This window comes from Ambystoma mexicanum, chromosome 11 (genome assembly GCF_040938575.1).
Source record: "Ambystoma mexicanum isolate Mex_15411 chromosome 11, UKY_AmexF1_1, whole genome shotgun sequence".
Classification (NCBI taxonomy): Eukaryota; Metazoa; Chordata; class Amphibia; order Caudata; family Ambystomatidae; genus Ambystoma; species Ambystoma mexicanum.
This window is the reverse complement of record NC_090934.1, coordinates 267,105,115-267,124,063: the sequence shown is the minus strand read 5'-3', so window position 1 is coordinate 267,124,063 and position 18,949 is coordinate 267,105,115. Positions and strand designations below refer to the sequence as shown.

Here is an 18,949-nt window from a genome sequence, read left to right as displayed (position 1 = left end):
AGGAGGCGAGGGTCCTGCAACGAGGCAGAGTGAGCCAAGACAGGCAGACACGAAGTCATTGGTTGCGGCAGTATACGGACGAATTGTGTCTCCAGAAGACAAATTGGTTGATCAGGTGAGTCGTGCCCCGATTCAAAAGTGATCCTGATATTGGTTGAGAGTAGATTTTGAAAAATCAAACGCCCAGAGTAAGTTTGATTAACCAAGGGTAAGGTTAAAACATGCCTGGGGTATTGTCTACTCTAGCAGGATTTTTTCCGCTGCAGTGGGCAATCTTTGGAAACTGGCCAGGTCGCACCACCTGAGGGGTCGCCTCCGTATGATATGTATGTTAAATATGGTGTGGGAGCGATAATGTTTTGTGAGATTTGGCATAAGCAGACCAGAAAGCAAGAGGATCTACAGTGACCGAATCATGGGAGTTTTGAAATTGCGCGTATAGATAATTTGGAGAAGGTGTTGATGAAAAAGAAAACACGTCCTGCAGCATTTGACATCCTTAGGGACTGGAGGAGGGAAGCTATGCTTCGTTGGAAGAGTAGAGAGAAACATGCGCGCAGGCATAAGTCAAAAGTAGAGAGAGCGAAAGAAGAGGAGGAGGACTGGAATGATAGTTTGAGAAAATCGAATAGACGTGAACAGTTGAAAATAGAAAAAACATACCCACAGAGGGAGCTACATTCATCAGATGAGTTGATAAATAAAATATTTACCGAAACAAGGCCCGAGGAGAGAGACTAAAAACATCACGTCAGTAACAGCTGCTCAGCCTGCTCCAGTTGTTCAGCCCCTCCCAACTGACCAAACCCCAACACAGCCACCACAGGCAACACCAACAGCAGTACCACCCATTAGTCAGCCAGCCCCGAGTACTTCGCAGCAGCCACTTCCCGTTCCCGTTGTCCCATCCGCACCTCCCTCCCCAGAGATTGTTTCTGTCCTATCCGCCCCTCCTGTAATTGAACTTGAGCTCATCGAAACGAAAGAGGGAGCTGCACAAAGTGGATGTGCGAGAGTGACCCGCAGAACGATTAGCAAGGAGAGAAAGAGAGGGTTACAAAAGCAGACCGAGATATATATAAACGGGAATGATGAGATGCGACGCTAGCCTCGATGTATGATTTCAGGAGGAGCAATGAAAGACAGGTATTGTTGGAATGCATGGGGGAATATTTGACAGCGAAATGGAAACAGTTAATTGGAAAGCTACCGCCACAACAGTTGTTTGATTGGAATGCATTAGCCCAGTGTAGACAGAGAGATGAAGAAATAAGAGAGCATGTGGACAGACTTTTTGAATTCAAAAATGAACTTGATGAGTATGCTGAAATGTTTTCCACTCCGGGGTATAGGAGTAAGGATGTTGTGAGAGGTGGGAAAAAAGCGGCGGTACCCTATGTACAGCAGTGATTTTTTTCCCTCGTCAAGACAGACAGGCGACCGACTAAAAGTATGTATACGAGAGGCGTTAAAATGGATTTCAGATCCTAGTATTCCTACAATGGAAATACATGCAATATTTGATGAATATCCCTTGCCGATGAAAAGAAAAGCGCTACAGACAATGGTTGAATATTTAATGGATAGAGATATGAATGAGAAGAAAGCCAGCCCCCCACCCCCCGAAACAATGGCAGTGTATAAGAGAGCATTAGAACGTGGGACGGGAGAAACGGCCTTATCACTCGATTTGGGAATATTGTTGCATATGAGAGAAGGGAGAGGGACAGTGAGTGCGTTATTTCCTATGAGAGAAGTCCCACCTACCTTTGTACCAAAGGTAGAGATTCCTGCAGTGGGTACCACTCCAGCTCGGGTTACGGAGGCACATTACACTGCACAGTATGTGCACGTCCCTTTCTCTAGACAAGAAGTGAATAATATAAAGCAAACGATCCCTGATATACGAAAGAATCCGGCAGGATTCTATAAAGAAATAGAGTCCTTGCTGCAATCATCCGTGTTCACTATGAACAATATAGATCTGATATTCCCAGTAATTCTGCCAGCGGACATATGGAAACAAATGAGAAAAGTAGATGATGATGAAACGGCCTATGGCACCACTTGGTCAAATTTGATAGAAGAGAATAGGAATAAAGGAGTGGGGGCAAAGCCAGGGCCGTATATAATGGCATTACCAACACGAATAGTACAAAAATGGAAAGAAATTGTTCCGGAGAAAAGAATTCAGTGGGATAAATTGACTGCGTGCATTCAAGGCAAGGATGAGCTGGCTACAGACTATTTTAATAGATTCGAGGAAGTATTCACAGATTATAGTGGACAGGGTGTAAGCACAAAAGCGGGAAAAAGATTATTTGTTGATAAATATGTGAGAGGATTAATACTTCGAATTCAAAATTTAATAATGACATCAGAAAGTGCATGGCAAGCAAAAACGCTGAGTGAAGTATTACACATGGCCCAATATTATGAGAAAAAAGTAAACGCGGAGAAAGAGAAAGAAGTGAAGGATAGAGTGAATTTGAAAACGAGGGTGCTACTCCAGCAGGTGGCGGGACACAACAGGAAAAGAGGAAACGCCCAGGGCAGAGGTAATTCGAATATGCATGGAGGGCGCCTGGGACTGAATCAATGCGCGTATTGCAGAGGGGAAGGTCATTGGCGAGTGCAATGCCCACATTTGCTCAATAGGAATGGGTACAGTCAGCGAAGACAACACAGGGGGCACCCAGGAACAAATGGTCACAACAGAAGCCATATGCCGCAGCACCAGAATAGTCAAGGGAATGGTGCCCAGAATCATGGCCAGGTTCAGAATCAAACTACTTTTACCCAGAATCAAAATCATCAGAATACGCAAAGCGGAAATGGAGGTAGGGGCGGGAACATTTTCGACACTCAATCGGGTGCGTACTACAATAATAGCAGTGATTACACTTCAGATGATGTGTTATTGCCCCAATAGGACAGCTCCAGACAGGGGTCGGAACCAGTACCTATTCCTGTGAATCAGGAAGGACCCTAGGTAGAAATGAAAGTCGGAAATATGGAGCATAGTTTCCTTGTAGATACAGGGGCGCAGAAATGCTCGATAGACCATCACTTGGTTCCAAATATACCACTGTCAGGGCGAAAGAATATTTCAGTAAGGTTCGCAGGTACTCCAGTAATAAATCATGTGTCCCAGCCAGTAGCAGTGACACTAGGCCCATTCACTGAACAGTGTCCATTTCTCTTAACTGAAGATTGTGGAGAAAATCTGTTGGGGTTAAACTTGTTGAAAAAACTGAGTGCAGTAATCCATTGTACACCAGATGGAGTATTTTTGACCATTTCACTAGACTGTACCAGTATCCAAATTTATGTCTAAACTTTTGCCAGGCGAATTGAGTGAGGTGCCAACCTGTATATGGGCAATGAATGACGATGTTGTTGGATGTTTGAAGATGGAACCAGTGAGAATTGTTTTAAAGGAAGGAGTAACGTTGCCGCGTATTCTGCAGTATAAAATCACAGCAGAAGGAGAGAAAGGATTGAAAAGCATTGTTTCTGTTTTGGTGAAATTGGGGGTGATTGAAGAGATTACAGGCAGTACATGTAACAGTCCCATTCTCCCGGTGTATAAGAAAGGAGGTAATGTGGTGCTGTATCGTTTCATAATTGATCTCCGTGCACTAAACAAGGTGGTAGATCCTCAATTCCCATTAGTCCCAGATGTCACCACAATTCTGACCTTGATTCCTCCTTCGGCTGAATATTTCAGCGTTATTGATTTAAAGAATGCGTTTTTCAGCATTCCGGTACACAAGGAAAGTAGATATCTGTTTGCCTTCACATTGGGAGGACGATCATTTACATTCACGCGTATTCCACAGGGCTACACAGAGAGTCCGAGTATTTACAGTAGAGCATTGAAAGAACAACTAGACATGCTAGAGTTACCAGCAGGTTGTGTATTGTTACAATATATAGATGATTTGTTGATCGCTGCGGATACAGAAGAGATTTGTAAAAAGAGTACTGTCTTACTATTAACACACTTGGCGGAGCATGGCCATAAAGCAAGTTTAAAGAAGTTCCAATATTGTCAAAAGGAGGTGGCTTACTTGGGCTACCTACTTTCGAAAGAAGGAAGAAGACTGACACCTGAAAGGATAGAAAGCATTTCTGGTATGCCTATTCCAAAAAAAACAAAAGGGAGTCAGAGCTATAATAGGCATGGCTTCTTATTGTCGCCAGTGGATTGTGAATTTAGCATTACCAATTCGATATACTGGTCCAGGACATGCGCTAGAACCCGGAGATTGGGTTCTCCTCAAAAACTATGAGAGAAAGACATCGCTTGCACCAAGGTGGCGCGGACCATACCAGATTCTCCTAACCACACAGACTGCAATTAGAGTGGATGGGAGAAAAGCGTGAATTCATGCCACACATGCAAAGAAGGTCCCATCACCATCATCCGGAAAACTGCCTGATCGAGACGACCAGAAAGAGACAGCAGTCCAAGAGACAAAAGAAACGATTGCCAGTTCTTTGCTACAGAATCTGCCTGATCCTGAAACGAGGCCTGAAAAGATTGCTGTAAAGGAGGAAGGGCCAAAAGTGCCCCAACGTTGGCCAGCAGAATCCGCCTCATACCTCTGGCGCCCACCATCTTCTGTTGCGTCACAGCCTGACACGAAACCTGCATCACCTGGGCGCTCGCCACCATCTGCCATTACGCTCAGGCTGACTCAGAGCTTGAGTCCGGAAGTGCATCAACACAATTCATTGATCACACGATACCAGGAGCAAGGCGATACAATTTGCGGCCTCGGAAGAAGGAGTGATCAAACCTACATTCTTGCTAATCTTTTGTTGCCTCTGTTTCCTATTTTCAGATGAAGTGGGAACCGGAGGCCTAGAGGAGAACGGCGTGAGGGCTGTGCAAGTAGGACAACCCAACAAACGTGGCTCCTCGGTGCTAACATAAAATCCATGTGTCCTGAACCCGTGCAAACGAACGGGGCGCACATGGTACGAAGGCAATTGATAACTGCTCTGGAATTCTTTTGAGCAATGTGCAAAACGCACGGAGATCTTGCCCAGCGTATAGTAATCCAGGCTGAAAAAAAACTGACAGAATACGCTGTTCACATTTATCGAATGTATTGACATTCTGAGCGCAACGAAGAGAGATATTCACGATACACACTGTAGAAGAGGAGATACGAGAGGAAAATGTCAGAACCAGCATTTGCCCCCTCATGCACCACTGCTGATAATGAATTAAACATAGCACATAGAAGGTTAAAAAAAAAGGAAATGGTCGAAAAAATTGTATGCTGAGCCTAACGATAATAATGTGTATATTGGCCCCAATGATGACAGTATTGGTATTATGGTACTTGGAAGAATTGCACCCGTTAGAAGTTCTCTTGCCTGCTATAAACATTTCCACTACGGAAAGCCCAGTCCATGTGATTTCCTACACCTTATCCCCAATGGAAGAGAGACCTAGGGAAGGGCATGCAAATAACACATTGCTGTTAATAATGAACATGACACGCGCAATATTAAGGAAAAATAATTGTTGGGTTTGTGCTCACTTGCCACAGCACGGTGGTAAGGGGATTGGTTGGTATGTGCAACCCCTGCCATTGAGTTCTGCATGTTATGCCTCCTTGAGTGCATTGTATTATGGGAAATGGAACGAGAGTGAAACCGGACAGCTAGACAAAACAAACATGAATTAATTTGAAGAGATCATTATGAAACCAGTGGGTTGTTCCATATTTCATAGAGCGCGATTGATCACACCGGCGATAATGCCACAAGATAGATTGTCGGTGCCGTATAAATCATCTGTAATCACATTTCATATGAACCCAAAAGGAAATAAAGACGCAGTTCTCCCCTCCTATACAGTGAATTATAGTCCACGTTCTGTCCCCTTTTATTTGAAGAAGGGTTACTACTTGGTGGGAACATTCACCAGATGTATGAACATAGCATTCCTTGATAAAGAGATAGAGCCAATATATGTAGGAGATCCTGTTTATTTTATTTGTGGAGAGAAAAAGCGTATTCCTGGTTACCTAGAAACTGGGGAGGTACTTGTTAATTAGGCTTTCTATTCCCTGGGGTATTCCTTTCACGAACAGCAGACATAGCCAAATTGGCCAGGTCAAGACCTCGACGAAATGATGGAGGTCTGATCGCAATGGATATTGCAAAATCATTCATACCATTCTGGGGCCAAGCAATAAACTCTTATAATATAAGACGACTATCCAGAATATTAGAGGAAACAATAAATGGAACAGCAGATATATTATATAATGTGACCCTTGAGGAAAAAGGAATTAGATTAATGTCACTCCAAAACAGGATGGCCCTAGATATAATTCTGGTTGATCGTGGCGGTGTTTGCAAAATCGTGGGATCAGCGTGTTGCGCATTTGTAAGCGACTCCTCCCCCATGATTTTTGAAGTGATAAGAAAGTTGCACGTTCTAAACTCTGACCTTCACCCTCCTGAAGGAGGGTGGGAATTGAACAGAAGTTCCTGGTTCTGGGAAGTGTTACGCTCATGGGGATGGAAATTATTTGCTATCCTAGTAGCAATGTTAGGGATATTCATGACATGTTGCTGCTGCATACACTGCTTACTGATAATATGCACTGAAGCAAGTAAGGGATGTGTACAATTGTTGGAAAGAAAATGCCCTGGTAATACAAGCACTCACAGTAAAGATGAATCAAAGACAGTAAAAGAGTTAATGTTAATCAATATTGACGACAATGAGGAGGAAACCACGACTATACAAGACTCGGAATCAGATTCAGGTTCAGATACTGGATCGGAAGAGGATGCAGTGTACGGATGAGGCGTTTGGCATACGGCCACAAGGAGGGTTTGTCAGTCTAGAAAAGGGAGACACCCCTCGATCATAAGGCAATGTATTATCTTGGATGAAGACCAACCGCCTCATGGGTTAGTGTTAGGAATATAGAGCCAAATAGCTTGACTGAAGTGCGGCCATTTTGAAGGTGACTGAAAGTTGCCATTTTGTTTTCTCTAACGTTCGCTTTTTGCTTCATGTAAAACTGCTTTGCTGAAATATTATTTTGCCTCACTGGTGCAAGGTTGCGAAAGACATGTTGAAACATAACGCAATAGACCAGACAGAAATGCCTGGTTGCCTCCCGCACATATCCTTGAAGAGTGAGCAGCAAAACATTCTAATCAGCATAGCAGGTGCTAGCCAGTCTCGATAGCACAGTAGAAATGCTAGAGCGAGCGTTAAATGACTTGGATTATGCTCATTTTTGCGCCCCACACCTTTCCTGAGCCCGGTAAAACTCTGACAAGCAATTTGACCCCCAGGACACGAATAGAAACTAGGAGATAGTAAGGCCTGGAATGTGTTCCTTCCTACGCACAGCTTGCTTACAGAAACAGAAGCACTGTGTTCTTTCAAACAAAGACATATGTCTGTAGGCTCCCAAAGTTGCAAACTGTTGCTAAATATGAATGTTTATGGTGTCATGCTCATCACCATTGTCAATCATCGTGCCAAATTTAAAGGAAATGTATTAGGGGCGGTATTGGACATGTCAGTACTGATTGTGGGATGCTGGTTTTGTATATATGTAACTGTTGTACGGTCTCTCGCGTTCTTGCGTCCCCTGAGGTTTGGCAGCACACGTCGCGGGGCGTGAGACCAGTTGGCCAACTGAATCGATTTGTTTTGCAATAAACCCTAGATTTTGGGAATACAACCTTGTGTCTGGCGTATCAGTTCGTGTGTGGTGATTGTGCCTTCTTTCCACAAACGAGGGTCCCTCAGGTCCCCCTTCAGTATGGGAACGATTGTAGTCCTCAGCGTGCCTGTTCTGTGGGTTTCGGACAGGGGTGAGGAGGCACGGCTTCAAGGGACAGCCACTATCACCTGCATGAGAAGCAATAAAAGGTAGATGTTAGTCGATTCATGATGGACAGCTGTACTAGTCACACATGCCTGCAGATTATCGTTGGCCACATGCACATGTCCCTGGATGTATTTACGCCATTTTCAGTCCCTCAATGTGTCCTGTGCTATGGACTAATGGTGTGGGTTGCATCTTCAAGATGATACACGGTGTGCTCTGCCGTCTTTTAGCTCATGCATCGTGTACGCATACAGCTGTGTTAGTGTGAAATTTGTGAGGGGTTGTGTTCTGTGAGATATACTTAGAGGGAGGGTTGGCAGTAGTCTGGGCAATCAGCGCAGATCATTCCCTCGGTGACATGCAGCACTCCTGTGGGTGTGGCGGCCCTGTGACAGACAGTGGATTCCCTAGTTGGTCAGTTTGATGCACTCCCAGGGATGCTTGTCCTGTGTGGTGATATGCTGGAGACAGCAACATAGTGCATATGCACTGCATGGTGCTGGATGGCGTTACGGAGGGTGAGGGCCTCTGATGAGTGGTGCACGTGTTGTGGTATGTGGGGTGGTGTCCCATTAGTCATGTAGTGATAGGTGTCGACCTTACTTAATTCATATGGGATTTGGGTGTCATGTACCGTTAGTGACGCTTTGGGGCACAGTGTTCGACATCGTGCAGTAACATCAACATTGGCAGCATGGTGCATCTCTCCCCCCATTTCAATGCCATGTGCCAGTCCTGCAACTTACCAAGCAGCCAGGCATGTCGTCCAGCATATCTCTCCACGAAGCGTGGTAGCATGGAGTTCCGCAGGACCATAGAGTCATGAGTTGATCCGGGATATCGAGCTCAACAATGGCTCTGATGTGAGGGATTGGGGGATGCCTGCCTGGTAACGGTGGCTGCACTGGTGGGGAATGCTTGGCCTGTCTCACCCTTCTTCTCCTCTTGCGTCTCCTGTGTGGTGCCGGCTGTTGTTGTTGATGTTGTGGCAATGCAAGCATGTCCTCCAGCTCCAGTAATGCTACTACTATTGGAATCATCTTGGTGTGGGTGGGGGTATGGTGTGTGGGTGTGCTCCTTTTGTAATGGGCCAGACTCCATTGCCTCCACCTGTGCTGATTGTGTGCACCTGTGGCAGTTGGGAACACTGCTCAAGGCATTTTACGGTTGGTCTGCGATGCCGGTATTTACGGCATGCTGGTAAGCACTTTTAACACCTTCATGAAGCCGGTATTTGCATGTCCGCTTCACTTGTGATCTCCTCCAGTTTACGGCATGCCGCTATTGCTGGCATGGTGGGCCGCGTGCCCGCGCCCATGCCGCTATTAGAGGCGCCGTAATTTACGATGCCGCTAATAGCAGTCAGGCTGGTCAGAATAGCCCGTAGCAGTAAGCGATGCCGGTATTTCTTTACCGGCATTGTTTTTCCCTTAGCACCAACCTCGGAATGACCCCCATGGTCTCTAATCTTGACTCTAACTTTCCTTCTGTCATCATTCTCTTTGATCTATCCTCTGCTTTTGACACGGTCAACCACGCCATCCTGCTCAATCATCTCTGAGACAACCTTGGTATCTTTGGTCAAGCTCTAGCCTTGTTGACCTCCTTTTTCACCAATCGACCCTCCCAGTTCCAGCTTGGGTCTTTCCTCTCTTCTATCTCTCTCTCTACTTGTGGTGTTCCTTAGAGGTTTAACCTCTCTCCCTGACTCTTCAACCACTAAGTGGCACCTCTGGCCCACCGCATCTCTACCTTCTGCTCTAACTTTGTTATGCGGATGACACTCAGCTCTCCTCCAGGCTGTCCGCAATTCAGGAATGGTGTGCCTCCAACGATCTCTGCCTTCATGCCGGTAAGACTGAGATCCTCCTCAATGGGACACCTGCTCCCGCCTTCCCTCTCTCACTCTGGCCGCCCACACTGGGCCGACTGCCTGCTCCTTCATGTGAGCCTAAGAACATTGGTGTCATCTTCAATTCCACCCTCTCCTTCTCTCCTCTTATCTCTGACGTCTCTAGGAAGTCACACTTTCAGCTGCACCTCCTCATAAGTATTCTTCATTTTCTCACTTTCCCCCAGAGCACTGCTCCTCTCTAGGCTGGACTACTGCAACAGCCTCTTTCCAAATCTGCCTGCCTCTACTCTTTGCCCTTTACAACTAATCCAGAACAGGACTGCAAGACTTGAACTTGGTCTTAAGCCCAGGGATCGTATCTCTGCAGGCCTGAAATCTCTCCATTGGCTCCCTGTGGCTGTGAGGATGAAGTGCAAGACCCTCTGCATCGTCCACAAGGCTTTCTGGGGCCGGGAACCACACTACATCCAATTGTTTCTTCCTAAACATCTTCCTTCTCGAGCCCTTTGCTCATCCACATCCAACTCTCTGAGCATCAGACTCTTCTCCAGGTAGAGAGTGGGGAGTAGGGCCTCCCTCTGGAACAGCCTTCCTGCTTTTCTCAAACTTGAGTAGGACCAGCTAAGGTTCTGGAAGCAACTCAAGACATTTTCTCTTCCGCTTTCTCACTCCATCTCTCTTGCTGATGTCCCTGTCTGCTGCGCATACTCGTTACCTGGCCACCCACTGACCTTACTGTGCCAGGCTCCTGCACGATCCGTTGCCCTTGCACTGCGACCGGGCCTCCCAACCACTAAAGGGACTCTGTCTGCAACCCTACAGTCCCCTCACTCTGCACTTATGAGCCACCTCCTGGAAGCACTTACGAGTTACTTTACACTATCCCCCTCTCGTCCCCCCGGACACTTCTCCTCCTGCACTTGCGCAATCTGGAAAACACAAGGCCTAGTAAGATTGTTGTTTTGTCCTCCCTCCCTTGTCTTGTCGCACCTAGAAACACTTGTGTACAGACGCGTGATAAATGACTTATATCATATCACATAAAAATGTTGGGCACACGTTCTGTAAAGAGTTAGCTAATGAGCCTTAGCCGTGCTAGTCCGATCAGTTAATTTTTGCAGGTAGCGTATTATGCTAGGGGTTTGGCAGGCATTCAGATAGTTCCTTCCTTCTGTGTACCTTGGGTAGAAGCAAAAAGAATACCCACCTGTAGTGCGATTGCTCCAGTATAGACACAGCAGCGCTCAAAAAGGAAAGGTTTTTCGGTTAGCCAGTTCTCTGCAGTAAGGAAACTGATTCAGAAGTGAGAAGGCTTTGCCAGTACAGAACACAGTTGCCATTCATGTTGTTGTGGTGACAAAATATTAAATGCACATTCTTCATTTGGTTGTTTTTTCAAAATGTAGATCCTTTCCTGTCCGCCATGTAAATGGGCATATTAAACTTAACTAGGGGCGTTGAATCTTGTATCAAATCATAGAAAATTGATCTTGCTTTGAGCTAACAGCACTGTGTGCAACAATGTATTATGAAATGAACACTGCTCCTACCTCTGCATGTAATCAAGGTGGCCTTAATAATAGCTGCAGTTTTTTAACATGCTCTCTGTGATTTTTAACTTTGAAGTTCATGTTCTATGCTTAAATTTATCATCTGTGCCATATCATCTTGAGCAGTTTTCTGGGTTTGTGATTGGTGACCCTCTACTATGTTGGATTTTAAACATTTTTAGAACCTTTCAAGACTGGCTCCCGCCTCCAGGATTGTTAATTTGCTATGGGGTGGCCTACTTTTGTCTCACGGTTGTTCATTATGTTGCTTGAGCTTCATCCTCACTGTTCTGCTGGAACCTCAATTGATGTTTCTTTCTTTTTGATATTCTATTGTTCTTGTATCTCTTCTGTTTGATTGTCATCAATTCATTTTATTGTACCATTACATGCATTTTATTAAATATATTTGGAAGTAATCAGGATTTTATTAAGATGTATGCCAGGAACAATTCCTACAATATCAAAACAAATATTCTCTACACCGTTTTTAATCCCGCTGGAGCATTATTTAATTGGGACAAATGTACCATTTTATCTGAAATGAGATCTAATCCATTTTGATCAGTTGTTCGGATAAACTTCATTCCAGCCACATGCATTCCCTTAAAACAGGAAAATGCTTTGAATGGTAATGAAATACTCACAACAAAATCTAGGAAACCTTAGGCACATTGAAGCCTGGCACGCGCTTCTGTACAGCTCAGTGCATCTGTTTAGATCAGTGGTACGATCGATCAGTGCAGTGCCACAGGAAAGAGCTCTAAGGTCGACTTTAAGGAAAAAAATGTTTAAATTATCTATTAGGTGCAAAGAAGTATTGATTAAAAAAAAGAGGTCAGTTTTAGATTTTAAATCTACTTTTACACACCTAAAGAAAAATGCCGGATTGGGAATTACCCTTTTCTCGCTAAACCATGGGAATAGGAACATGGGAAGTAAAGTGCCCCACTGCAGAATCTTATCTGAAGGCCTCTTTGAACAATACAAGCATGCATGCCAAGGTTCTCTTTCGCCTCAAAACTAAATACATTTCCTTACATTCTTAATTTTCATGTGGAATGTACCCCTATTTCTGCAGTGTTCTTAAATTCATCAACATTAATTCCTAATGTAAGTTCTGCTTCATATTCCTTCCCATGCAATACGTATTCATGCGAACAGTACATTGAATCAATACAGAATATGAATCTTTTCCTCTGATTTCTGGGAACTTTGTAAAGTCAAAGCCATGGAATGCTTCCTATAATGCTATAAGCCATGGTTTCCATCTCATTACACTGAATCTGCTCTTCGTGTTCGCCGATTACCTTTTTAAATTGTCATATAAACTTGGACCCATCTGCAAATCTTGCAGTGTCGTGAACCCCTTTTGTTTTAACGTTATTGCTTTTTTTAACATCATGATCCACATCAAAATAATTGACAGCTGCCACAACGATTTGTGATGCCATAAGTCTTGTCTTAGCCATCAATACTAGAATTAAAGGTTGAAAGCAGTTTGGCATGCAGTTAACGTCCTTGCAAGGTAATTGTGTTTCCTCTATTTCTGAGTACTCTTGCTCCTCGCGATCCTCTCCCCTGAACGGTCTTTTCACATTCCCATCTGTATTTATTCTTAACCATCACCATGCATAATGTTGGCATCAATAGTAGAAGAAGGTATGCTTTCTTTCTTTGTAAATTCCTATCATTCAATAGCTGATCTATCTGCAATATTTTAATTATACCGATATATTAACTTGGGCAACAAATTAGGTGCAAAAATACCCTTTGGCTCTTTGTAGTTAATCTGTGATAGAAGGCTGAAAATGAGGCTTGCAACTATTATGTATGGGTACCAGTTGCTTAAAATAGACCACAGTAGCTATTACATTGCAGTTTCCTTACTACATTGTCAAAATCTCCTTTCCTTTTGAGTGAGAAGACAATCTTGGCATGCATATATACACTTTCTACAGTGACACAGCCAAATTAGAACATCAACACTTGGAAGCAATTACAAGTAAAATCTTTGCTAGGTCTTTTTTGGACATAGCAACACTAAGTGATTTCAATCCAGCACTTCACCCAAGTCAATGCCTAGCGTGTGATGCGTCTGAAACCCTTAATTATTTATTTGTGTCTATAGGTTCTTTTATTCTGAACGATATACCACTTATATCACACCCCTCTCTTGTAACCCCTCCCCCCACCCCCCTGGTCACACTGAACCAGGAATCGGGCTGGTTTGCAAAGTTAAAATATTTATTTATATACACAATATAATCACACTATTTTTAATGGGGATGCAATAATCACCAATGGGGCGATGTCAGACTAAACAATCTCTTTAAAGGGGGAGTCCAGCAAAAAAAGTATTTAAAAAATAGATAGGCAACATTAAAAAAAAAAATACCAGCACTTTTTTTTTTAAACTTCCTATGTAAAATTTTGAGCTATTCAAGTTCAAAATTCGCAAAAGCAAGCACATGGGCGCATCCATTTTGTGAAATGGATTCCCGCCTGTGCTGGCTTTTGCTTTTGCGGCACTAATGAAGGAAAAGCCAGCCAGCTGTAGTAAACAAAAGCTACCACTGGGTGGCTTTTCCTTAAATGGGGAAACTACCTAGATAGGTATTGGAGTGGAGCTTCCCCGGGGTGAATCTACAAGGAATATAACACAAAATGAGTGGGAATGGTCTAAAGAGCCTTTTAAAGTATCAGTCCCAACTTATATATCGAATTGAAAACGACTAACCTGAATAAGGATATTTTGAGGAAAGGAATCCAGGAAACAGAAGACAACAAAAGGAGAAAATAACAAACAGGAATGTTAGTATAGGGAAGTAGCCCCGGACGGCACGAGGGTCGCACTAGTGCTGGGTTGGTGCAGTTTCAGCAGAGCGTTTATATGCACTTGAAGACAAGTTCACAGGATAGTCATTCAATGTCCCAGAATCCAACAGGAGACAAATATCCAAACAAGTCATGGAGAGAAATAGTAGCAGAGATGGGATTTGCCAATTAAGTATGTACCTGAGCACACATGTATCCAGAGTAGGTGTAGAAAAGTTCCGGATAGTTGACAGCAAGTTCTCTGCTTTGGTTCCGTATGCAGAAGCGGCAACCTGGAATGAAGTACCGCAAGAGACAGAAAGGAGCCGGATCCAGTAACGTTCTGAGTCAAAAAACCAGATGAGCACGACAGGAATAAAGGGTGAGACAAGCCAATCCAATAATCGGGCAAGGGTCAAAACCAGGAATTCAGATGAGGAATCGTGTGGGAAGACACGAAGAAGTAACGGACGTAACCGCGTGTAGCTTGTAACGCTAATTAGCAGCAACTAGTGCTGGGAAGGCTCGAGCGTGTGCTGTGCTCCGGAGTCCTACCTACCTTATCCCATGCTCAAAACGTGCGGAAGGGCGACCCCGACTACCGTATCCTGACTTATTATTTGTGAACACTTCTTTCTTGTGAATACTATCCCGCACTCTTTTTGGTATTTAGTTGTAAGGCTTGGCAATAGGTTTTTAGTATAGGCCCTTTTTATTTGACAAGACACCATAGGGCTGCCTTACTTTTCATTTGATGGTCGTAGTCTGCTTCCATCTTAGCTTTAGGTTTAGATTAGGCATTTTTCCAACCTGCATAGTCAGTTTAATAAACACCCTTGAACTGTGATCACTTGTGTCTGTCTTTACTGTTGCCACCATGAGTTCCTTACACCTGTGAGATCCAAGTGTATAGTTATTTTCTGTTACTGAGTCTCTATTTTAAATGACGCCCTTTTCTTTTCTATCCATACGTTTGTTGTATCTAGGAACCTGGAGAACCGAAGTGGTGGCGCAAGAAGACCTTCTACTGAAAGTCCCAAGTGACATCCCCATAGAGAGTGCAGCAACACTGGGCGTCAACCCCTGCACAGCATACAGAATGCTGTTGGACTTTGAGGCACTGACGCCAGGTATGGGAACTTGTACACCTTAACACTGCCCTTCCACCTCTCTACTAATACAGATGACATCTGTCCTCTGCTGCCCCTGAATTATACCCTCCAGCACCCCATAATAATATCATTAAGGTACACACTGAGGCACCTCCACCCTACTCTCGACCTTGCTGCTAATCTAATTTGTGTATTCAAACTTTAATTGGCTGATGGGCCTTACTCCTGCCCTCCAGGACCTCGTACAAATCCAGCATTGAGCCCAACTCTTAGGTGTGCTGACACAACTCAGTCGTGTTCTGCAACAACTGCAGGTAATACAACTATAGCAACATCATATAACTTTGTTGCTGCCCCTCGGCCCTGGCAGTAGAATCCTCTAAAAACAGAACCCCCTGCGGCTACATCTGTGACTCACTCATGTGGTTATGCTCAGGCATATAATATTGGCCTGCAGCACTGGTTGCTAATGCAGCTAAGGCACTCACACAACTTCAAGTGTACTGCATGCATCCTCATTTCTTCCATACAATATTCCGGCTAAAACAGCCCTGCAGAAAACATTATCCTGTTTTGGGCCTTCTCCCCCACACTAATAATAGTTTGATAAAGACTAGCAACCACATACAGCTCTACGTATATAGTTAATTCTGGTTTCATATAGAGTTTATCACAGGACCACTGGGAAGAGAGGTCCTTTAGTGATGAAGAAAATAACCATAGTGGTAGGGGGTGACTTTAGCGGTAAAACCTGGCCTTAATAATAAAATGTGAAAAAATGGATTTGCATGACCTTAATGTTAAAGGTGTACCTTTTACTTGTACAGACCGTAACGTATTGCTAACGTTTGTTCTTTATATAAATGCATGACTGTTTATCTCACTCCTCAGGCGATTCTGTTATCCAGAACGCAGCCAACAGTGGTGTAGGACAGGCTGTAATACAGATCGCGCGTGCCATGGGGATCCGTACCATCAATGTGGTGAGGGACAGGTGAGATTGTTACACCACACTCTCTATTTTGCATCTGCCCAGCTCATCTCCATCCCATCTAATGTAATGGTTGCATTTTGTGTGGCAATGAGGAGACTGGTGAACTTCTAACACTTCCCAGCCTGTCCTCACTGTCTGTAATGCCCATCTCCTTCCTGCGTCATGGCAGCACATACGGCTGTGTGGAGGGAGAACTACAAGTCCCAATGTCACAAGGGCCCTCTGGTAACTGAACAGTTTGCTAGAAATAGCCTCCAAGGCCTACGCACTTGGTGAAAACTGTGTCACACCTAAACTATACAAAGACTGGCAAAATGACACCTTGAATTGACTCCAAGTCTGAGACTTTAAACTCCCTGTGATCAAGATACCTGTAAACCTCAGGGTTTCTTCGGATGTTTTTTTTAGATGCGGTAGGAATGGCCAAAGGCGTGTTCCATGTTATGGCCTGCTGCAGCTGGTTACTTCATTGGAGGGGCTCTAGCATAGTGCCATTCATTAGGAACTGGTAGTTTAAGAGGGCGAAAGAACAACCCCAAAATATCAGCAAATATTTACATCGTTTTTTCTAGAGAAATGCAATCCAAAATAGTGTTAGCCTGATAGAAAGTGTTGCATAATTGTTAAATGGTATGCCCCAGAAGTTAACCAAAAAAAAAAAATATCTAATAAAGTGATATTATTATACCCCGGAATTACAAAAGCAAGAGTTACATTTTCACTATTTTGACCGCAGATCCTGCACCTCTTGCTTCCTTAGAAATGTTATACTAACTACTTCAATCATTTAGACTGCAGTTATAGTACTTATCACAAGTATTGCTCAAGTGGCATAGATATGAGGTGGCGCTCAGTGGGATCTGTCTGAGCTTTTACTGCAGTGCCTACATATGTTCTTTTAGCATACATATTTTGCATGGCTGTGCAAAGAGATGCACCAATCAATGGTGCTCCGATATCGGCCTTTCGTGTAAGGGGATTCTTAAAATTCAAACGCCAGTCCTCCGGTAGTTGACAGTCCTTTCTGTGCACGAGTACAGGAGCAGCAGAAAAGGTGCTCGTGCCTTGCTGGGAAGATGTTCTCAAAGTACCCAGGGTAGAAATATTTAGGCACGAGTGGACATGAAATAAGCGAAACCGAGTGTATGATTGTGGTTTTGGTTTTGAAGCAAAGCAAAGTCGTGGCCTCTTCTTCCTAGTGAAGGCGTGTTAAGCCTACCCAGCCGGATCTTCCAATGCTTCACTGGAATTCTAGACCCATGTAAGTGTTTGAGCCTGCACCATGGCTTGCAAAAGCGTTTTTGCTGCTCCTCTTACTGCAGATAAGGCTGAGTAGATGCACATATGCTAAGCTGTTTTGAAAACCATGCAAATGAACGATACATGGTTTCCATTCTAGGGCATATGTATAGTACTTCATTAGTTTAAGATTATTATTTCTGCCATAATTTTCCAAAGCTAGTAATGAACATAGATGACTTCCAGGAGACACATCACATAAATGCGGAGCCTGGGCAAATTCTCTAGCCATTTTGCCAAGTGGCTATTTATATGCCTCTTGGTATAGGGTTGTTCTTTGCTGGTATCAGATCCGGAAGCTCTTGTGGTTTCAGCTGAAAAGGTCCGAGTGTTCCCAGAAGCGATCCTTGCCCATTATGTAGGGATTGAACAATAGGGGTGCCCCAGGGCGCCTATTTCCAACCCTTGTTTTGAGTCGCCTATCGAGTTCACTCTGATGGATCTTTCATTCAATGTCTGTCTATAACACAATTGCGTGTGTCAGAAGGCCCTGTCGAGTAACTTAGATATTTCAGCCCACCAAATCGAAAATGGTTCGTAAATCAAAGAAAAAGATCTAGATTGGAACTTGATGGAATGGTTGTGAGAGTTGTGGGCGCCAAGTATTTATCAACAGTTGAGTAACCGGACAAAAACCGTGTTTAGGTTGGGTGATCAATCCTGCATTCCTTTACCGAAGTTTTTACATGGAAGTTGTACAATTGTAACAAATAACTGCCCTCAGGCATCCGGTAGTGTGATCATTCTATAATTATTTATTATATGCAAGAGACCTTTAGTGAAATGGAAAGTCCTAATGATGTCATTAGGATGCAGCTCCTACAGGCTTGAATGTAAAGCCTGGAGACATCCAGACAGACTGACAGGTTAAAAAGGGCCAGGGTAAAATGTGAGCTCCTAGCCATGCATTAATACCAAAGATGACATTGTACTGTGCAAACATGTTGATTCTTTAATCACATATTTATCATTGCACACGGATTTGTAGCATCCCCACAGTCGTGGTTGAACCATTATGGGGCAGGGGTGGTGATTGCATGATTTCAATTTGCCTTCAAGTTTAGTGAGGCTGAGACTGTTCTAGCTCCCTTCACACCACCCAGGGGCGTAGGAGACACATAAAATCTGGGGGGGGGACAGGGGACAACTTGGGGACTTTGCTTTATTTATTGTGTTTTAGTAAAACAACACAACTTTTCACAAAATTAGAATTAAAATAGTAGTACGTATTAAATTGCAAATATCACTGTATAAAACAAGAGAAAAGAAGAAAAGAAAACGGAAGAAAATTAACGGATGCAGCAGCAAAGAACATATCTTTTTATGTTGCATTTCTGGATTTTTCATCCGACTATGAGCTCATGGCAAAAGAGAGGAAATACCAATTACTTCCAGGGGGCCACAGCTAGGACGCCAGCTCGTTAAGAGGCAGATCACCT

The 18,949-nt window shown here is 43.9% G+C and overlaps 1 protein-coding gene across 1 annotated transcript in view; it reads left to right on the top strand.

Moving 5' to 3' along the window:
* The window catches only part of MECR (mitochondrial trans-2-enoyl-CoA reductase), a 184,523-nt gene that overhangs the window by 96,317 nt on the left and 69,257 nt on the right, over positions 1 to 18,949 (top strand). The window contains exons 4-5 of the mRNA XM_069623014.1: positions 15,092 to 15,235; positions 16,109 to 16,211. Coding sequence (XP_069479115.1) covers positions 15,092 to 15,235; positions 16,109 to 16,211 — 247 coding nt within the window. The remainder of the gene's footprint in view (positions 1 to 15,091; positions 15,236 to 16,108; positions 16,212 to 18,949) is intronic.